General features: G+C 54.4%; 10 protein-coding genes across 10 annotated transcripts; 5 read left to right on the top strand and 5 right to left on the bottom strand.

The window, feature by feature from the left end:
- Nucleotides 1-6: 6 nt before the first annotated feature.
- Nucleotides 7-2,052, bottom strand: BDP81DRAFT_321492 (uncharacterized protein; the record flags this gene model as incomplete). The annotated part of the gene is made up of 2 exons (XM_060584616.1): nt 7-959; nt 1,041-2,052. 2 exons carry the CDS (start codon nt 2,050-2,052, stop codon nt 7-9), a joined length of 1,965 nt encoding a protein of 654 aa, XP_060444056.1.
- Nucleotides 2,053-5,158: 3,106 nt separating this feature from the next.
- BDP81DRAFT_38264 (uncharacterized protein) lies at nt 5,159-5,873 on the top strand. The gene has a single exon (XM_060586911.1). It carries the CDS (start codon nt 5,328-5,330, stop codon nt 5,715-5,717), a length of 390 nt encoding a protein of 129 aa, XP_060444055.1. The 5' UTR covers nt 5,159-5,327; the 3' UTR covers nt 5,718-5,873.
- On the top strand, nt 5,874-7,000 carry BDP81DRAFT_38267 (uncharacterized protein). The gene has a single exon (XM_060586912.1). The coding sequence runs from the start codon at nt 6,030-6,032 to the stop codon at nt 6,798-6,800; it is 771 nt and encodes a 256-aa protein (XP_060444054.1). The 5' UTR covers nt 5,874-6,029; the 3' UTR covers nt 6,801-7,000.
- A 288-nt stretch (nt 7,001-7,288) lies between these two features.
- BDP81DRAFT_450335 (uncharacterized protein) lies at nt 7,289-8,136 on the top strand (the record flags this gene model as incomplete). The annotated part of the gene is made up of 2 exons (XM_060592520.1): nt 7,289-7,321; nt 7,636-8,136. 2 exons carry the CDS (start codon nt 7,289-7,291, stop codon nt 8,134-8,136), a joined length of 534 nt encoding a protein of 177 aa, XP_060444053.1.
- Nucleotides 8,137-8,595: 459 nt separating this feature from the next.
- BDP81DRAFT_321633 (ubiquitin carboxyl-terminal hydrolase, family 1) lies at nt 8,596-9,438 on the bottom strand (the record flags this gene model as incomplete). Its single annotated transcript, XM_060584632.1, has 2 exons — nt 8,596-8,966; nt 9,066-9,438. 2 exons carry the CDS (start codon nt 9,436-9,438, stop codon nt 8,596-8,598), a joined length of 744 nt encoding a protein of 247 aa, XP_060444052.1.
- A 350-nt stretch (nt 9,439-9,788) lies between these two features.
- On the bottom strand, nt 9,789-12,599 carry BDP81DRAFT_429712 (P-loop containing nucleoside triphosphate hydrolase protein). The gene is made up of 2 exons (XM_060590540.1): nt 12,397-12,599; nt 9,789-12,330 (listed from the first exon to the last, which is right to left on the bottom strand). Exons 1-2 carry the CDS (start codon nt 12,490-12,492, stop codon nt 10,087-10,089), a joined length of 2,340 nt encoding a protein of 779 aa, XP_060444051.1. The 5' UTR covers nt 12,493-12,599; the 3' UTR covers nt 9,789-10,086.
- A 397-nt stretch (nt 12,600-12,996) lies between these two features.
- Nucleotides 12,997-13,784, top strand: BDP81DRAFT_321522 (synaptobrevin; the record flags this gene model as incomplete). The annotated part of the gene is made up of 2 exons (XM_060584620.1): nt 12,997-13,034; nt 13,115-13,784. The coding sequence occupies 2 exons, from the start codon at nt 12,997-12,999 to the stop codon at nt 13,782-13,784; spliced, it is 708 nt and encodes a 235-aa protein (XP_060444050.1).
- Nucleotides 13,785-15,113: 1,329 nt separating this feature from the next.
- Nucleotides 15,114-15,425, bottom strand: BDP81DRAFT_395040 (uncharacterized protein; the record flags this gene model as incomplete). The annotated part of the gene is made up of 1 exon (XM_060588030.1): nt 15,114-15,425. The coding sequence occupies one exon, from the start codon at nt 15,423-15,425 to the stop codon at nt 15,114-15,116; it is 312 nt and encodes a 103-aa protein (XP_060444049.1).
- A 666-nt stretch (nt 15,426-16,091) lies between these two features.
- Nucleotides 16,092-17,663, bottom strand: BDP81DRAFT_429707 (short-chain dehydrogenase/ reductase). The gene has a single exon (XM_060590539.1). It carries the CDS (start codon nt 17,450-17,452, stop codon nt 16,199-16,201), a length of 1,254 nt encoding a protein of 417 aa, XP_060444048.1. The 5' UTR covers nt 17,453-17,663; the 3' UTR covers nt 16,092-16,198.
- Nucleotides 17,664-17,965: 302 nt separating this feature from the next.
- Nucleotides 17,966-18,993, top strand: BDP81DRAFT_429706 (G-patch domain-containing protein). Its single transcript, XM_060590538.1, has one exon. It carries the CDS (start codon nt 18,051-18,053, stop codon nt 18,756-18,758), a length of 708 nt encoding a protein of 235 aa, XP_060444047.1. The 5' UTR covers nt 17,966-18,050; the 3' UTR covers nt 18,759-18,993.
- Nucleotides 18,994-19,955: the final 962 nt, after the last annotated feature.

Raw genomic sequence — 19,955 nt, 5'->3', positions numbered from 1 at the left:
ACTCGCTCACTCACTACCGCCCTGCTTCCCCTCAAAGTGCGACACCTTCTTGCGCTGCACCTTGCTGAATCTTGCCAACGCCCGCTGCCGCGCCTTATCTTCCTTGCGAAGCCGAACAGCAGCCCGAACGTCGACATTCTCGTCCTTTTCCTCCTCAATACTCTGGTACATAGTCCCCAGCGCCGAGATCCTCCTCGTCCCCCGGCGCCCGAGAGCCAAATCCGATCGCATGGGGATGTCATATAGACCATCGTCCTCATCCTCGTCCTCGGCATCATCGTCTTCATCAAGAGTAGAGATTGGCGCTTCGATCCTAGGGTCCAGAGAGAACCTCCGGTGCAGATGGCCTCCGGGGTTACTGAGCGAGTACTTGTGACCATACCGCTCTGGCGACGTGGTGTCGGGGTCCGGAATGTTGGACAGGCTGTCAAAGAGGCCCGGCAACTGCAGGCCGCCTTCGCCGTACCCTTCATCACAAAAGAGGAGGCCTTCCTCGTAACCGCCGCTGTGTGCTGAATCACGTTTGCGCGTGGTGATGAACGAGTCGGCATCGATATCGTCGTCTGACGACAAGTAGTCGTCAATGTTGAATGGGTCTCCGGGCTTTGCAGGAGTAGTCGGCGAAGGCAACGCACTCTCCAGCGCCGTGCAGAATGACGCGTGGTCGCCCGTGCCACTGTGCAAGGAGCTGCGACTGTCGTTGATGAAGGACGACATGGTAGCCAGATCGATGGTTGTCGTTGTCGTGTGTCGAGAATGAGGTCGTTGAAAGGAGCTGGTACTCGACATGGTGGGCGTCGCTGACGAAATAGACCAGTGCCGGAGACTACTCGTCCGCATCGGCACGTGTTCGTAAATCTCGTCCAGCTTGCCCTTGCCGAACAGTGTCCCGTTACTCTTGGACCGTAGATAAGAATCATCCTGCGTTTCACGCCACGAGTGGCCACTTCTCATCACATCTGTCACGCGAAGCATGTTAGCAGGCACTCTTTGCAAAGCGAACGACAAAAGACGGTAGAAAATCGACGGTAAACACTAACGAGGTGAAGGCGCCGGTGAGGACACATCCGCAGAATCAACAAAGCTCTCAACCTCAACTCGGCCGACCCATCCTCTTGTGTCGGACCCTCCGTCGGGCTTCGCATTCCGCGGCCACTCGGTAGAGCGGGTAGATGATGCAGCACCGCCTATCGCGGAAAGGGTGTGCCGTTTGGATGGTGACTTCTGGGTTGGGGAGGAGGGTGTGGGATTGGCTACTGACCCTCCGCGGGATGGCGGCCTCACCGCCTGGTATGATTCGGTATGGACGAGACCTGAAGAAGTCTTTGGGCGTTGCTGAACCGGTAACGAGTAGTTGTGCTTGACCAAGAACGTTGGCTTCTGGGTCGTCTTTGGCGACAAAGACGAATCGATAGGCCCGCCTCGGGATGTGAAAATGCCTAATTCGTTCAGCGGCGCTTCACCGCCGAGGGTAGATCGCCGCTTGTGTTGTCGAGTGCTTGGGGATCCAGAGGCATCGGCTGTCGATTTTCGAAGACTCAGCGCTCTACCCGTCGCCGCATTCGATGGCGTCGTAGGAATGTAGGCACCTAGTGATTGCCTTCGACGGCCGCGAATCGTCTCTGAAACAGACTCCATTATTGGCTCGCGGCTAAGGGAGCTCTCGGGATTGAACATATTAGTTCGAAATGGTACCTGGCCGAGGCTCGCTGACGTCAAAGACTTTGTGCGGGCCTCGTTGTCCAGAGAATCGTGGCGTCGGGGAGTCTTAAACGTTTGTTCTTTGTCTCCAAACTGGGCCCTCGCTGGAGCCGCAAACGCGCCGTTGTGTCGATCCCGCGGACTGCCACCATTTGTTGCGTAAAATGCCTGGACTTTGTCGGACTCGAGGTCTACGCCATTCTCGCCAATGTTGCGGTCTGCAACATCTTCCCCGTAATCCCGTGCGCCTGACGCCTTGACCCGGCTCTGAAATCCAGAAGGCTTGATTTCGGATTGCGCATCGAGGAGATCGATGAAGCCTCTGACTGCAGCTGTGCTTGTGCTTTGCATAGAAAGGTGCCGGTTATGTGTGAAAGGAGCAGTTGGTGGGCGAAACGGCTCTCCCTCGGACGGTATTGCTAGAGAATTGCTGCTTCGTTTTGGAGCGGGAGACAGACCCGATAGACCTGACGTCGTCGATGTAAGTGACCCGATCCGTGGTTTCCTAAATGACAAAGGCGGACCCCTCGACGAGTCTCTTCCCCAACGACCCGACGGAGACGGTGAAAAGCTGGGAGGTACGGCACTACCCGGGGCAGAACTCGGGCGCTCGACGCTGGAATCGCGGAATCGGAAAACGGGCGGTGCTGGGGCAGAAGCCTCGGAGCCCGCTGCGAGAGACAAGTTGGTTTCGCTCATCTTATGGTGAGACCGTTGGAGGTCCTCGAAGACATTAGTTGGTCCATTGCCGGCAACCGGGTAAGTTCCTAGGGAATCGTGTAAGTTTAGAGTACAGAGCTAGACCAAAGTATTGGATCAATCCTACCTAGAAGTGGGGGAAGAGAAGCAGTCGTAGCATCATATGCCTGCGCCTTGATTCCGTTTGATGACTTGTCAGACGACCTTTTGGACGAGAAGAATTTCAAGAAGCCCATTCTCGCAGCTTATCGCCCTCCATATGGCGACTACAAGAGACAACTAGGTAGGCTGTGAACCGCCAACAGGTTCAAGGTGTGATGTCTTCCAGTCCAAAATGATGTTGAGATCGAAAGTCAAAGGCTGGAAGACAGTTGAGTACTAAGAGACCAAGGCCTCGTTGCATAGACGATTACGATGTGAGAAGACGATGGAACAGACGACGACGAAAAGAAGGAAGAGGGCACCGGTAGAAGGGGGGAAGGGAGTCTAAAAGCCGAGCGGGTGGGCTGGATAGCGTCAGATCCTAGGACCTAGGTGGACTAAAGAAAAAGGAAAGGAGGGACAATGCGACGCGACGAGTCGTGTAAGGGTGCTAAGGCTGAAGTGCGTGCATATACATGACGCAGCGGAGCGAATGAGCAGAAAATAGTCCACGCTAGACCGAGTTTTGGGCCCAGGTCGAAGGCTTCGTGCAGTCAAACGATGCGATACCCATGTCCCCGAGCGTGGCTTCTCCGAGTTGCATGGGGTGGGTGATGTTGCACACACCCGCGGAAGAGCCATGGCTTCCGTCAAAGGTCAAGTATCAGTATCGAGACATTTGGAGTATCTTCTTGTAGAGCAGGACTGTTGACAGGCAAGATCGCTGGCCGTCCGTAGTCCGTCACTTGAACGGGTGGCTGCTTTCTTTCCAGCTTAGGAGACGAAGTTTCTCATGAATAGACGATGTGGAGTGACTACAACTCGACAAAGCGTTGTAAGATAACCATGAATTCCATGTTCCTCCTCGGCAAAGCGGGGAAGGCTTCAATCAGATGCTGATTTCCACATGCCCGAATCGTCTGTTTGTCCTGGGATGCAAACAGGCTTCTGAGCGCCTTCAGGAATGGCGCAGGAGTGGCAAAGAAGCTTGGAATTGGCTGGTCGGTGTGGTGTGGTGGTGACAAGACTCGTTGCTCGGATGAAATGGCGCATCAAGGTTTCGAAAACAGGTAAGTAGACGGATAGATGGTCGGATGGGAAGGGATGGGATGGACCGCGGCCCGTGCGAAAGTGACAACAAAGGTGTGAACACCACGAAACAGCTTATAAGCCAGTTTCATGGTCTAGCTCTTGGTAGCATCTCAGGACCTCCGGCCGTTGTCGTGATTGTCTGGCTCGAGTGCAAGTCGATGGAAGTCCCGGATTTACACGCTCCTGGGCGACTTTCTGCTGGGCACCACGATTGCCAAACTAAAAGTCCAAGGCAACGTGTAAACATAGATTGGCTGTTCTTGGCTGGCCTGTCGGTGCCAGGGTATCCAGTATTGAGGTTGTGCCTGGCCTCGAACTTGATTGCTATCCTGAACCAGATTCCAGATCCAATCTTGATAGCTGTTGCAACTGGCAAGTGCAAAGCCACAAACAAGCATGGATCTGTTCCAAAAGACGACGATGCGCCTCCACGATGCTGGTCACTCTGCCGATCCAGGAAAGAAGAAAACTTGGCCCTGGGTTCAGGGGTCAGACGTCGTAATTAGTGCCACTTCGGAAAAAAAGCAATCGGTGAGGGTTGGAAAGAAGCCCATTTGCCAGCTGCTTTTATTGGCAACACCAGCTGACTGGTCTCAAGACTAGCTAGCCGTGTTAGTGTGTCCCAGGAACAAAGTCAAAGAATTCCTGTTGGACAACGCCAGGCGGTAGCGTGTGGCTTTGCTCCGCTGGTCTTGGAAAACTAGACTTTGTCACGGTGGGCTCGACGTTTGGAGTCCCGAGCCGAGTGGTCAACGGCGCAGACGGATGAGTGTTTGTTCTTGGTATTCGTGAGGTATTAGTCGTCGACCGGCAGTGGCATCAAAGCAGGCGTCGTCCCGCCAAACGGCGCGTATCGAACCATGGTTGACGACACGTTTCTCCGCTCATCTGTTTGAAGCGTCGTCCACCTGCATCTTGCATTGTGTCCATCTTGCTTGCATGTCTCCCATGGTGGTGTCTGTGCCTGGCCCTGGATTGATCATTGTGAGGGTCCCCGGCCCCTGGTGTAGATGCGCGTGTGCAAGACATCTTTTCTGCGCCCCCTGCTGATTGGAGGCGGGCGGAAGCAGATCACTCAGGGATTCGCCCCTGGTATTCCTCGGATGTGTTGGCCGCAATTCGATGGAACTGGAATGACGCATCCGAAAGTCAATTATGAATCTTGGAGGCTGGCGCGTGCCGTGTCGACTTGCTCCAAGCTGACAAGCCCAGCAGGTCAATAAGCATAAGGCAACGCAAGGGAGTACGGCCGAGTCAATCGAGATTTCATGTGAATGGTTGCTCAGGTCGCCACATTTGCTAGAAAAGCATCGAGTCTCCGGCGCTAGCTGCGGTGGTGCTCAATGATTGCAGGGTCTATCATCTCTGCGCGGTGTGCGGTGTGCGGTGTGAGGTTTGCTGGTCCCAGCTGAGTGGACGGCGAACGAGCTGGCCCGGAATGACTCTATTCTGGGCGATGAACGAACTGTGCCATGAATATCGCGGCATTTCTTGGTGTGACGGCTGTCGCAGCTGTAAACAAGGCCTTACATGTTGATGATTGATGGATCAATTGATGTTGATGGGATCTCTGCTGTGGTACAGGGAAGAGTTGGCGAGCCACACCCGTCGCTCTGAGTCCGGGAAGTCAGGTACCGCGTCACACCTGCCACACAATCTGCTTAGTCAGGTGTATTGGATTAGGTACTTTGTAGATGTTCTGGACGCCTCGCAGCTGCCGTTATTTCTTTTCCGTCACCAATCTTTGCTTCTCCCTTCTGCAAAGAACCATTTCCACGAATCAACTGGAACGAGATTATATGAGCATCATCAAATCAAAGCATCGACACGTCAACTTCTCAGCTGCGTCACAGAATGTGACAGAAAACAGCCACTGCCAATTTTGCGGCCGGATGCATCATGTTGATGAGCACTGCAGTGGGCAACGGCGATCACCGACAGCAATGCCGCAATTTGCTGCTTGGCTGCACAAACGGGCGGAATTTGACATACTTTCTATCTTCTCTCTCCGGCTCTTCGAGTGTCCCTCTCGTGGCTGTGTTGCGTCTCTCGCAACAGCAGGGCGAGCTGGGGGCCTTGATTAATACCTATTTGCTTACCGACGCCGGCAAACGGCAAACGCCTCAACTCAGGGGAATTGTTTAGCTCGTACCCATAGAGTCCACTCGTTTGTTTGCCAGATACGGGCAAGCTTTCAGCGTTTCATACCGCACGATCCGGCTAGCCTTCTAGCGGCGATCAGCCACCACGTGGACCACAGCGGTTTCTATGGATAGCTTTATCCTAACTCTCCCTATTATCTCCAAATAACGCGATCACAGGCCTTTCAACACCGACCTGCGCTTTCAAGTGAGCCGCAACTTCAAAGATGCAACCAAAATCCGAAGGTTGCTGTCATGCAGCGAAGTGGTTCCAGAAGCGTTATACTGGTACCCGTTCAGCTTGCTTTTCCATACCAACCTCAATCATGGTCTGATTTCCAGACTTACGGCCACACCAGAAGCAGGCGGGGTAACCCGTTCAGGGGAAAGGATCTTCCACCACCCCTCGCGTTCACAAATGAAGGGTCCAGGAAGAGGAAAGGCCTGCGGCACTACGAGAACGCCGTCACGCCGTCTGGTGTGCCCATTCCTCTTGTGGGCGGGATACCCGCAGTCCGGCGCAACTCTCCCAGATTCAAGCACATCGGCCCCCGGCGCCGCTCGGACGGTGCTCCGTGCTCCCCATTCGACGTCCGAACGTTGGACGCTGCAGCCCCCGAGGTCCGAGCGGACACGTCAAACTGCAAGGTGATGGTGGTGGTGGTGGTTTTCCCCCGGACCGTCCGACCCTTCGGGGCTTGGGGGGCATTTCCAGCGCAGAAGCCTTGCGCGAAGAAGAGAGGAAACAAGCTTCCAGATGAAACGGACGTTGTTCGATGGCACTGCTGTTGCAGATACGATAGTCCGAGTTTACTGCCCAATAACCCGGATGAACTCCTCGAACCCCCCTGTTCATGGCACGACGAATACGGTGTGAATACGGGTAAAGAAGACATCCTTCGAATGGTTCAATTGCTGCAGACAAGTCGTGGCGCCGCCTCATCTCTGGCTGCCGGTGTCATCACACGCACTATACCCAATTCTTCAAAGATTGCTTCTGAGTTCCCCAGGGGAAGCAGATCTTGAGGAGATCATTGGGTACAGGTCTACACACCACCAACCACCACTAGTCACTGGTTTGAGGCTTTCCCCAGAGTCTTATCAAGATGGCTTCCACGAGCGTCAAAAGGGGCCTTCCATCCGTGACTAGCCCGAACACGAGGGGTCTTGTGACAGCTCGTAGATTCCGGCTGCCGATCTCAAAGAGCACGTCGTCGATTGCTTAAGTGATTTTCCAAGATTTGACATCTCAGGTAAGCCTACGTAGCTCTGGGAGCCAGTAAAGCACATAACCGTTGCGGTGATTGGACGGTCAGCTTGATAATCCTGACCATGTAGATGAGAGAGGGCAGAAATCTTCCAGCGAATCACTAGCCAATACTTGGACGGACTTGACAAAGGCAAGAGGCATTTGGCCTCGCTCTTCTAGCTCACGATTATCTGCAGTGAGCCATGTACCTGATGCCACCAAGGGGAAGGAGGCACCTTCTTCGTAGTTCGCCGAGTGTTAATCAATGAAGGAGCAATGTACCCGAGCCTTCTACGATGTAAGTGGATTTTGATGGGAAGGTACACACACGCGTTGAGAGACCTCTCTGTGGCCAGAAGAAACATACCTCATCAAACCACCATCTCCATCTTCATACAACCTCTAAGCCCATGACTATCGTCATCCAAATCATTGAACATCACCCCTTAGTAGCTCCAACTACGATCCCCTAACACTATTTCTTTCACCTTTGAGAAGCTTCCCAAGCAGCTTCTTGCCAACATCCTCCTCCCGTCCAAGTATCCTCCAGAAACAATGTCAAACTCCCAACACCCCAACCAGCCCCAGCAGGCCGACACCAACCAGGGCTAGGTACCCTTCTTCACCGAGCACGACGGCTCCCCCATCATCGAGGATACCAGAAAGAGCCCCCCTCTCAGCATCAAATCTTCTCCTTCTTCCTCAGACAAGTCCTTCGCCACGCCCAGCGAAGATAATGCACAACCCAAGTACCTCAGCTTGACTCACGATCATCACCATGCCTCGCAAGCACAGGCACCAGAGACACCCAATGACCACAACTACGGAGAGCCGATGCCGGGAGACTGGCCGGATCTCGCTTCGGAGACCAACTCACCATCCGCTGGAGCTGAGTATCCTTCTACATCAGAGGCAGTAGGAACATATGCCGCGCCCGCTACGGACAGCAACCTCGCGGGTTCTCACAGAAAGTCCAAGACGGAGTTCAACTCTATCCCTCCAAAGTTAATTCATATGGACGCGGTGCTTGCCAGTGGACCTGATACCGGAACTCAGGCTCACAGGAAGTCGTCGACCGAGTTCAAGGAGGTCGTTGCAACGGGAGGCAGGTGAATATTCCCACTTGATCGTTTCCCCGAGGCTAACGCTGTCCTTACAAATACTTAGGCGCGGATAGTCAGTCAAACATGCGAGAGGATGTCGGCCCGCTCGACTTTGATCTTCAGGAGCCAACCAACACTCCCTCCGAGGGACGCAGAGACGAAGAGAGAAGGACAACCGGCCAGTTGTGGCGGAAACCAGAGTCGCAAGATTCAGCGCAACTTTGGAAGTCAAATAGTCAGTAGACTTGCCGACAGGCTGTGGTGAGGCAGTCGATGGTGGAAATGGGCGTGGAAATGCACCTATGTAACAAGTAGCCATTCCCCTAGTCATTCTCTAAATACAGCAAAAGCTGAACCTTTTGTCCCTGGGTCTTCACCTCAGTCTTCTGAATTGATGTTGATTAACTCATCCCCCATAACCTGAACGCCAAATAACATGCATGCCATCTCATCATCTGACACCACCTCCTCAATCAAGAGACCCAGCCAACGCAACAGCACTAAACCGCAAATCCGCGCCCTCCCTCTCAAGGAACTTGCGCGGGCCCCACGTCAGCGCCTTCTCGCTCAGAACGTCCTCCCCGGACTCGAGCTGGCCCCGGTTCAGCGGGCCCTTGCGACGCCCGTCGAGCTCCCACAGCGTGCCGTCGTCGCCGCGCACGAAGCAGACGTAGTGCAGGTCCACGTCTTCCGAGGCCTCGGGGGCCTCGGTCGCGCCCTGGGACGCGGCTTCCCGGTGCGCCGTGGCGAGGGCGGGCGTCTTCTCGAGAAGTTGGGCGCGGGAGACGGGTTCGAGGGGTTCGGCGGTTTCGATTAGGGTGTTGAGGTCGGATGGCTTCTCTGTTTGTTGCTTTAGGTTAGTAAACCACCACCAAATACTACGCTTGTCTCGGAAAGGCAGGGAAAGGATAGAGGATTAGTAAAGAGGTAGAAACGTACGGATATACTCCCTCGCAGGCCCATTAGCAACAGCATGCAACAGCCCCATCAGCCCACACGCGTTGCGAATCGTCTGGCGGAACCACAACACGGGCTCCTGCGGTCCTTTGCCCTTGTACTCGTCCAGCAGGGCGTCCTCTGCGAGACGGTGGCTCTCGTAGGCGGCGCTGACGGGGAAGACGAGCAGGACGGCGAGGGCGGGGCGCGGGACGAAGGAGAGCATGTCCGGGTCGGTGAGGGAGTAGACGTCGTGGATCTGGAGGGCCGGGGAGAGGCCTAGTTTGTGGAGGAGGGAGGTTAGGAGTTCTGGGTTTGCCTCGAGGGGGATGAAGGCCGGGGCTGCGGCGGAGGGGTCGGGGTTTGTGGCGGTCATTTTGAGGAGTTGTTGGTGGTTTTGGATGTCTTGGTGTTGGGGTTGGGCTGTGTGTTGTTTCTGCGGTGTATGTTCTGTGCAGAGTTGGCGAGAGGTTCGTGGTTGTTTGGAGTGAGGTGATGTAGGATGAAGGGCGCAGTTGGAGTTGCGTGGAAGACGAGCAAGGTAGAGCTGCCATGTCACTTTTGCCCCTCCATAGGTAACTGGGATACATGATGGGGTCGGTGAGGTAACCGGCAGGGGTCGCCCAAGGTGAGTCTTCAGAATGCGGGGTGCTCGTTTGGAGCTTGGGGTAAACCGACAGCGTGGACCTCGGCCAAGGACTTGGTCCTGTCTACTATCCAGAGCTCTTACTATGTGCAAAATCTTGAGTCCTCTTGGAAATATGTGAGAGGCTTCTGTATCGTATAATATCTATCTTATATCTTGCAATGTGGAGTATGCCCTGTCCCTACTCCTTTTGTGATGTCCGTGTTGTAATATACATGGCCCTTGGGCCCCTCTAAACATCATCGTGCCTTTCGATGTACTTTTCCTGTGCCACCAGACAGCCTATTATACAACTACATGTAGCTAGAAGCCTACATTGTTTTACATCCGACAAATCTTCCCGAGCTCCTTGTCAGTCCTCAACCCGCGATTGTCGTACTAGAAGGCAGACTCCTGTTTTGGCTTCTCCTCCTTCTCTTCCAGCCCGGCTTCATAGTCTCTCTCGTCTACCACCAGAGGCTCCTCAAGACCCACGGAGCTCTGATCGACATCCTCGAAAGGCATGGAGCTCTGCCCGACATCGGTAGAGTCGTCCTCAGAAAGCGTACGACCAGCGAGCTTTTCTGCGCTCCTTTCGTCTGCTTCTTCTTGAAGCATGCGTAGCTCCGCCTCGAGCTCCGTCTGCATCTCCTTCGTCTTTGCCTCCCTTCGTCGCTTCTCGCGGACCTTGGTATGCACCTCGGGGTCGAAGACGGCGTTGGTCTCGAGGTAGAACTCAATCTTCTCCTCGACGGCGTCCTTGACGTGGAACGCCAGCGCCTGACTCGTAAAGACGTTGGGGAAGCGGTAGCTCACCCACAGATACAGGGTTATGGCCGCGTGCAGGGACTCGATGGCGTGAAGATACCGCCTGCCCTGGTTGTTGAAGTCTTCGAGCGTGGCGTCGAGTAGCTCCAACTGGATGGACTGAATATCGCACAGGGCGCCGTTGCTCCTCGTTGAGATACACTTTGCAATGGCTTTGAGAAGGTCCGTCTGCCCAGCCTCCCGAAGCGAAATCGGGGCGTGGAGAACGGTGATGCGGTCCTGGATCGTCATGGGGAACTCCTGGATGGTATCTGCGATCTTGGCGCTGATTTCAGGAACGTAGACCGTGAAGCGCTCCGAGACGGGCGCGAGTTCGCGCAGTCGTAGAAGGATGAAGCTGAGCGGCGTATCAGGAGGGAAGTATTCGGCGAACTGCTCGATAATATGTGACGGGGGCTGGATACCTGCAGCCTCGAGCGGCGCAGTCTCAGTGTTGAACCCCTTTGCAATCGCGGGCAAATCTTCCTCGGCAAGCGTCGTAACGTAGCCCATTTTCTTCTCTTCGACTTGATTGTTGTTGTTGTCACCTTCCTTGGTGGCTGCTTGTCGAGCAGTCTTGTATCTTCCTGCTCTGCCACCAATCTGCTTGATTTCGGATGTTGTCAGCGTACGATACTGTGTACCGTCGTGCTTCATCGACGTCTCAAAGATGACGCGCTTGATCTCCAAGTTCAGGCCCATGCCGATGGCATCACTGGCCACCAAGAAGTCGTAATCGTTGTTGGGATCGTTGAATAAAGCTGCTTGCTGCGCTCGAGTCTCTGGTGGCAGCGAACCGTAGACAATGGCGCACCGACGGCCGGTTGCCTCCTCAATCGCATTCTTGAGACCGTGGAGGTTAACGCGAGTGAAAGCCACCACGGCATCGCCCTTTTCCAGCTTGGAAAGATCGTTGCCCAGACTGTTCTTCATCGTCTGCAACGGACTCAGCCTCTCATACCGGTGGACAATGCACTTGTCACCGATACTTGAGCAGATGGACTTGATCAGGTCGACAACTCGTTCTTCGCCACAGAGATGGACCTCCTTCGCCATGACGCCAAGGAAAGCCTGCGTCCACGCCCATCCTCGCTCGTCGTGGCCAATCATCTGAATCTCATCTATAACCGCCACATCAACCATTCGGTTAAGAGGCGTCATCTCGACGGTACAGCTGATGAAGTAGTTATCCGCGTCCGGTATGCGCTGCTCCTCGCCCGTGACCATGGCGCAGGGCTTCCCCGCGGCCTGGAACCGAGAGTAAATTTCATGAGCCAGGAGACGGAGGGGCCCTCCATAGATGCCGGATTTGGAGTTCATCAGGGCCTGCAACGCCCGATAGGTCTTTCCAGAGTTCGTCGGTCCGACGTGCAGGTGAATAGTGCGCTGCATGGCTCGTGTGGCGGGGAACCACTCCATTGGGAACCGCAAATCGGCCAACTTCCTCTGCCGCGTTGTCGAGTGTGTCAGTTTCGATCGCAGCATGAAGCTCTGGAATGAATATCGCAGCTCCGCCGTTAGGCCCTTGACGTCGCCACGGATGAAGGCATTTCGTAAGGACCAGAACAACGGGTTCTCCTTGCGCAGTGTTGCACCCTTGTTGGCCAAGCCTATCGCCTTTTGTATGGTATCGCGGAAGAGGGTAACCTCGTTGTTGAGGCCGTACTCGCTTCGAATGCCAAAGTTTCGGTACTCGGTGTTGGTCTCTGACCAACGTCCCATGTTCTCAATGACGACGTTGAACTGAGTGAGGATCATGGTCCTGAAGACATCGTATTTGGATGATTTGCGGTCGGGAGGTGCATACTTCTTTGTAGAATACCTCGCATGTGTCGCCTATCAAGTACAATAGTCAGCATATAATCCGTAAGATCGGAGAGGGAGGGAGAAGCTATCGCGTACCTGGTAGGCGAACGGGGAGGATGTTGCGAAACCATGGCCCGGTGCTGGGCGTATCGCCGCCGCGCATAGCTTCGTGGCTCGCAAAACTGATCTCATGGTGGGTGACTTTCTGTGCAACAAACCATGGCTAACAACATGCAAGAAGCACGTCTGTTTGGGTATGTCAATGGCAAAATGGCATGCGCTATCCACCTTTCGCAGTCATGCACCTGGTCAGCGGGAGAGCATGGTGGTCACTGACATTAAGGGACTGGGAAATTTTGGGAGCCGATAAGAAGTCTCGATGCTTATCGCCATGACCCCTGATTCGCCCTTGAGGGACGGAACTGGGTCACCCCACTCCGGCTTAGCGCCTCCGCCTCCGATTGCACCGTCCTCGTCGTCATCACGCATTCAGGTCCCCAGGTCCCCAGGTTTCCACACTGCATTCTGCGACAGCGCCCATCACGCCGACATCCGATCTGTCTACCTACCAACATACGCAACCCACCGTCGCATCTCGAATATCGCTGCCTATACACCTCTGGCGCATTCAAAAGGAATCAAAGGCATCTCAAGATAGGCTCCTTAGATCCTTCAAACCCTCCAATACCTATCATCATGGCTTCTTCGTCGACGCCCATCACCCCATTGCTCTAGTAAGAAGACTACCACGACATTCCCGTCTCGAATGCCCCTCCTCTACTGGAGACACAACTGACATACTGCCGTCCTACAGCTCGTGCATAGCGCACAACAACACCATCCTCAGCGAATGCACCACATCGGCCGTATCGCAAACCTCCTCCCTCGCCTCCGTCATCCTCCCCAAGATCGAGCACACCACCCCCCAGAAGCTGACCTACACCCACGGCTCGCACCACATCCACTACATCGCCGAAGCGCCCTCCGACCACCCAGACCACCCTTCCGCCGGCGGCCTCACCTTCCTCGTCATCGCCGACGCCTCGCTGGGCCGCCGCATCCCCTTTGGCTTCCTCTTTGAGATCCGACGCCGCTTCCTCGAGCAGTTTCCCGCCGAGACGACCGACTACGCCGAGCTGCCTAACTACGGCGCCGCCAGCTACAATGGCCAGCTCAAGAAGTTCATGGTCGACTACGGCACCACGAGCGGCGGCAAGGACGACGCCATCTCCAACGTCCAGCGCGAGATTGACGACGTCCGGGGCATCATGACGCGCAATATCGAGGGCTTGCTCGAGAGGGGCGAGCGCATCGATTTGCTCGTCGACAAGACGGACCGTCTCGGCGGCAGCGCGCGCGAGTTCCGCGTCCGCAGCCGCGGTCTGAAGAGGAAGATGTGGTGGAAGAACGTCAAGCTGATGGCGCTTCTCACGCTGGTCGTGGTGCTCATCGTACTCGCGATTGTGATTGCGGTGAAGAACTAAGAGCAGGTCAACCTTTCACCTGTTATTGGGCTCGAGATTTTGGTTTCGAATTGGCTTCGTGTAGCGGGCACGGAGTGTGTACACATGAACGTCGCGTGTTTCGATGGTGTAGAGTGTTGCTAGTCAAATTGGGCAATGGTGATTTGGCTTGAATGGCGAATCGGGAAACGCAACTTTTTTTTTTGGGAAACAAAACGACGGAGGGTTTTAATTTTCGTTATGAACACAACCCTCGATGGGGTTACACTCAACCACACATCTCCTAAACTGTCACTTGTGGGTTCAGGAACCACATCGAAATACAAGTAAATCGATTAAATCACTTCCACTCTACCCTCGTGGGTGCCAATACCTAGTGCTCGGCACAGTGACCTCACTTTCAGAAGTTGTTCAGTGTGTCTTGATTATTTGAAATCGGCAATGATATAAGAATAATGGGGACATGAGCAATGCTTTGACTACTTGAACTGAGTGATTTCAACGTCCTCGCCGTGTCGCCCCTCTGAAGCCAAATATAAACCGAACAATATAGAACCAAGATTGTTCACATATGTATTGTACAAAAAGACGGCGTGAGAGTTGAATGATCACAGACACTTCATGACTATATGTTCGTAGTCCATTTCAAGGTCATACCTCCTCATCTGGATGCTCTCTAATATGTGCATTTATGTCCTAAGGTGGACAGAAATGACCTGGTGATAACCAGCGCAATACATCACTCGAGCTTCATTACACCTTTCCCCTGGTCTGTTATCCCTTCATATCCTTCATGTCCTTTGTCTTCGCCTGAACTCTCCGTACTCTTATCCAACCCACTAGCCTAGCCATTTCAGATAGGTTATCGATGACCAAGTAATTCTTCTTCTCAATAATCAATCATTGAAAACACAAGACCCGCTGAATATCGATGATTGCAGCTCTCAATCGACAACCCAACAATCATTCCCACTGCTCTCCCTTTCCTCCAATAGTTGAAGCCAGGTGATGGATGACTACTCTACGTAGGTAGTATCCATCAGCTTGGCACGAGAAGCCATAATAAATGAAATTCGGATAAAGAGATGAAATCTCTGAGTGGCATGAGGGTATTCGCCATCATCAAGTCAAGCGCAGGCCATATCCAGATTCCGGGTAGTAGCCTCTTCCTCATAGCATCTAACAACACCATCAGCCTCGGCAAAGGTCGTATAAATCGCGCCAACCTAAAAAAAACTTTAAAAAAAATTAACATCATTGCTTCCTCCCCACGAGCTTCCGATGACATTGTTCATCAATCAGAAGCTAGAAAGACGAACCAAAAGTTATTCACAACTTCAGCCTTCCTCTTTACAGCTTCGGCGCAGAGCTCCCCTTGGCCGCCCTTCTCCGCCCATCCTGATAGACGTAGCCGTGCGCCACAGGACTGAGGCCCATGCCAGGCGCCAGGGTCACCGGTGGCCGCCGCAGCTTTTCCGTGAAGAAGACGGGATGCCGGATCGATGAATTGTGCTGCTGCTGTTGTTGTGCCATTGCCGTCTCGGCGGTAGCGATATGGTGCCGTTCCCACGCGCTCTGGAGCGGTAGGGCATGCCGAGGTTGTGATGATGAGGCTGTTGCGGTGTGGTGCGCCATGCCTGGTGCCGCCGTGCTACTGGACATTGTGTACGGAAGATTTGATGGGTTTACAGCTTTAACTTCGAGAAACCGCCCGGTGCTTCAGATGCGAAAATTGATTTGTAGCTCGATTAAGCATGTTGTTTGTGAGATTCCTGTCGTCATGCTTGGGTTCCTCTTGCGGGGAAAGATTACACACACCCCCGGCTCGCCGAGCTCCAAGTCTTGGGGTAATGGCACTCGAGCCACGGCAGTTTGACGGTGAAAGGTGGGGGCGGCCCCCCCGGACTGTTGGAGCTACGGTGGAAAGAGTCCGAGGCCCTTCCTTCCCTCATGAAGTTCATTCCTTCCCTGAGAGGGCTGAGGCTCTCACAACTTTTCATCCGAATTCACCACCTTCCTTCACCTAGGCAATCGAGGGTATATATACCCTCTCAATCCCATTCCTGTCACCAGCACAGCAGCGCCCGTCTAGGTCGGCGAGGTCAGGTCAAGCTGTGTGCGTGGTGTAGTGGTAAAAATAAGCAAATACTCCAATGAAGTCAGAGATTCTGGGTTGACTGAGGGGCGCGCTGTTCAATTCCGGGCAGGGGCGTGAATTATATGGTCAGTATTCTCCTCCCTTCCTTTCCTACTGTTTTCTTTTTTTGGTGTTCTTTTCTCTTCAATCTCGTTGGCAGTGCTGCAGCCGAGGTATGTTGGCTTTCCTGGGAAATATACTTGGAGCATTCGTATAAGTAAGTGACTGGATCAGCCACTTGTTTTCTCATTAAGTAGATAGTCTATATGTAGATGATAGTCAAACGCCCCCAAAGCTTTTATAATGTCTCCTTCTTCGCCTTCTTCTTCCCCTTTGCCTTTTGCGACTCCTTGCCCTTCTTGATAGCCTCGACCAGAGACTCAACCTCCTTCACCTTCTCCGCCTCCTTGGCCTCCTTGGCCTCTTCTTCTTGCATCTTCTTCTCCAGCGCCCTGAGAGCAGCCGAATCCTTCTCCGTCGTCTCAATGAGCTTGTCGCTGTCCTCCCACAGCTTCTTGGCCACCTCGTCGTCCTCAATCTCCGTCCGCGCAAAGTCCACGATCCGGCACTCCTTGATCAACTTGCCGGCACCCGCGCGCACAAGACTGGGTTCCATGGCCGCAAAAAGAATCGCCTGCGCGCCCTGCTCGGGGCTCTTGAGGAAGAGCCACGGTAGCGGGTAGGCGGCGATGTAGGCAAACAGGCCGACAAGCGAACCCCGCGAGAGCCAGCGCCTCATGCCTGGCGTGCGGCTGAAGCCCGGGTCGACGAAGAAGGTGCGCGCGTTCATGGGCAGCTGGTCGGGTCGCTTGTAGTTGTCGAGGTGCTTCTGGAAGGCCTGGCCAAAGACCATGAGCGCCAGCTTGCTTCGCTTGTAGGCCGTGCCAGGCGACCACGTCTTCTTGTCGAGGGGCTGCTTGAGCGACGGGGAGCCGATGTACGAGGAGCACGAGGCGAAGATGATGCGCACGTCGCGGTCCCAGGGCTGGGCCTTGATCGCGGGGCTGAGGATGGAGAGGAGGTGGAAGTTGGCGAGGTAGTTGACCATCCACGTCTCCTCGATGCCCTCGGCCGTCTCCTTGCGCTTAGCCGACGCCGGGGTGATTGTGGCGGCGGCAAGGATAATCATGTCGAGCCGGCGCGGCGGGGAGTTGTCGATCCATTTGGTCGCAAACTTTCGGATGCTGTGCAGGGACGAGAGGTCGACGTGCTCGGCGTAGATGAGCTCGTTGCCGGTCCGGGCGCGCACGTCGCCAATGTACTCGACCAGGAAGGGGTCCGACACGGGCGTGTGCGTGAGGAGGATGATTTGCGCGCCGCGGCTGCCGAGTTCTAGTACCGTCGCCGCTCCTATGCCCGACGTCCCGCCCGTTATCATGACTATCCTCCCGTGCATGTCCCGCTCGGCCGTGTTGGAGGCACCGGAGCTCCATAGCTTGATGAAGACGAGGACTGCTACCGCTGCGACGGTCTTGATTATGAACCACCAGTTCTCCGTCACGTATGTCGGGAGGCCGGCTTCGGCGATGTAGCCAAAGTAGTCGAGAGGCATTGTGAACGAGGGACTAGAGTGAAGTGGCAGGGGTCGTGTCTATCAGCGACTGTCGGGCATGCTGGGGCAGCAATGCTTCGAGTATGTATAGGCGGATATTTCGGAATCGTTACAACGTCGTGGACAAGGTCGTTGAGGAAGCAGGCCGGCCAGTGTGGGCGTTGGCGTTTGCGTTTGCGTACGAAATATGCGTAGGTAGTCTGGGTGTGACGAAGCCGCCAGCTTGCCTTCTAGAACAGAGTGGAAAGCTGATGTGCCGCCAGGGGATTTCCGAATTGCGATGACAGGGGCGGTCCCACTCTGGCGGCAGCCCAGCGGCGTTGGCTTTCAGGGGCACTAATCGCAGAGTTTGCAGGGGACTGAGGCCACCGGTGCCACGGTGGTTGCCTCGCACCGTCGCTGACATAAGGTAATGGGATTGGCCTCCCCCCTGTCAAAAAGTGGAACTTCTTCATCAACCGTTTCTCCATTACTTTACCCCTTCATCTCACCACATCATAAAACCAGCAGACGTGGACACGACTTGAGAATCTCCCTTCACGATTGGCTTTGCTGAGGAACAGGCGTCGGCAAGTGTTACTGTGCAAGGGCTGCGGAAATGCAGCGACAGGTGGAAGAAGACGAGAACTATGAACAAGAAGAGGATGTGCCGCTTCATCATCAACGACCCTTTGGCGCGGGAATCAAACGCAAACCCATCCAGTTCGTCAAGGCATCAGATCCAAGCCTTAGCACGATACAAGCAGTCAAGAAAACCAAGACCGGCGCTTCCGTAGGCGACTTTTACCTCAGCCTCGTGCTCGGCGACAAGAAGCAAGCGGAAGCCGAAAAGCCGCCAACAGGGCAAGTATGCGCCGTATGCGAGTTGCCCGTGGATAAAGACGATGCCGTGGGAGAGGTCGACAATGCCAATAAGCCCGCGACAAGTAGACGAAAGCACGAGTCTTCCATTGCTCACCAAGTCTGCCTTACACACTCACATCCCCCATCAGCACTAGATCGATCGCGCATGGGCTTGACATATCTTTCATCCCATGGCTGGGACCCCGATTCACGGAAGGGGCTCGGTGCCCAAGAGCAAGGCATGCAGTATCCCTTGAAGACTCGACCAAAGGAGGACAAGTATGGTTTGGGGCTGAATATCCCAAAAGGCATCCAGGGCAAGGTTGAAAAGAAGAAGCCGCAGACGCTGGACGCGAAGCAGTGCAGGAAGAAGGCTGATGAAGATAAGAGAAAGGCTGCGAGGTTGCGAGAGATGTTTTACGCCAGCGAGGATATTGACAAATACCTGGGAAGCGGTTTATAAGCGTTTACAAGTAGAGGGGAAACAACGAGATACCCATAAAGGACGGACAACGATGGTTTGACTCGAATTCAGTCGCATTTTACAGATCCACAGTATTGTGTTTTAATCATGTGAGTATGCTATTATACAAGTGTTCTCAGATAGTAGTAATACTGCCAAACTACTATAATTCGTAGTTATTGTGACCAAAAACGAACATCACAAAGGACAACGGCTTGACCATCGAATGGAATAAAGCTGACGAAGAGACGGGTAACAGATTGGCTTTGAAACGCACAAGGGATTGTCTTGAGCAAACAACCATAATCCTTGTGACCGGGTGGCCACGAGAATATCTCCCGCGGTGCCGCCGCCGCTTCTTTAGAAAGCGCTGCCGTTGTGAGGTGCAGGTGCGAACCTAGAAGGCGGTGACCTCATTCGTCGCTCTTTTGGGGGCCGAAAGTGGGGGAATGCCGCTACACTAAGGCACTCAGGAAGGTACGGACACTGAGGTACCTCCAAGTACCTATCCTAAGGTACTCTGTACTGGACGGTCTCCGTACCAGGATTCGCATTGCATAACCCAAAGCCCAGGACATTTTGGGGCGAGGGGTCAGGCCAGTTCCAATGGGGACGACTTGCGGCCTGCTTGCCCGGGCCCCGCCCCCCCTCCTGGGCCTCAACTTGAAGCGCGGGCGGGAGTCCTGAGGAAAGTAGCGGTGCGGTGCGCAGTGGAACGGGAAATGGGAACCAGAACTGGGACTGGGAACGGAACGTGGAACTACCTGCCTCTCCCGTTCTTCTACTGGACCTCTGCCTTCCATACCTTACCTTACCTTAAACCAGCCGGCCTTTTGACCTTTACTCGCATCAGGTCATTGCTGTGTCCTTCTTGCAAGTCCACGATACGATAGTACCTTAGACGGGGCGCTACGTTTACCACTGCGGATACAGCCACCGGTACATGTGCAGCGCGAACTCGACCAGCCTTGCCTCTTCCGATCGTAACTCCTCTAACTCACCTCACCCACCTCACCTACCACCACCACCAGTACCACCACCGTATCACGACAAAGCTGTCTGACCGCGTAGGAACGTACCCTGCCAGACCTTGCCTTGCTCCATCCCCCCTCCCCCCTCCCCCAAGCTCCGGTTTGGGTCTTCGGAGCATTGAGAGTCCCACAACTGCGACCGGTTCTTCTTCCATCTTGAAACCCC

The sequence above is a fragment of the Colletotrichum phormii genome (assembly GCF_030913505.1).
Source record: "Colletotrichum phormii strain CBS 102054 chromosome Unknown BDP81scaffold_12, whole genome shotgun sequence".
Lineage (NCBI taxonomy): Eukaryota > Fungi > Ascomycota > Sordariomycetes > Glomerellales > Glomerellaceae > Colletotrichum > Colletotrichum phormii.
The sequence above is the reverse complement of the archived record's forward strand: the minus strand, read 5'-3'. Positions and strand labels throughout refer to the sequence as shown.

Bases quoted from the DNA above. Each gene is read 5' to 3' on its own strand.
- BDP81DRAFT_38264 (XM_060586911.1), top strand. From the start codon at position 5,328: ATGTTCTGGACGCCTCGCAGCTGCCGTTATTTCTTTTCCGTCACCAAT.
- BDP81DRAFT_38267 (XM_060586912.1), top strand. From the start codon at position 6,030: ATGCAGCGAAGTGGTTCCAGAAGCGTTATACTGGTACCCGTTCAGCTT.
- BDP81DRAFT_429712 (XM_060590540.1), bottom strand. From the start codon at position 12,492: ATGAGATCAGTTTTGCGAGCCACGAAGCTATGCGCGGCGGCGATACGC. The intron at 12,331-12,396 runs GTACGCGATAGC...TGTACTTGATAG, and splicing joins CCTCCCCGTTCGCCTACCAG to GCGACACATGCGAGGTATTC.
- BDP81DRAFT_429707 (XM_060590539.1), bottom strand. From the start codon at position 17,452: ATGCCTCTCGACTACTTTGGCTACATCGCCGAAGCCGGCCTCCCGACA.
- BDP81DRAFT_429706 (XM_060590538.1), top strand. From the start codon at position 18,051: ATGCAGCGACAGGTGGAAGAAGACGAGAACTATGAACAAGAAGAGGAT.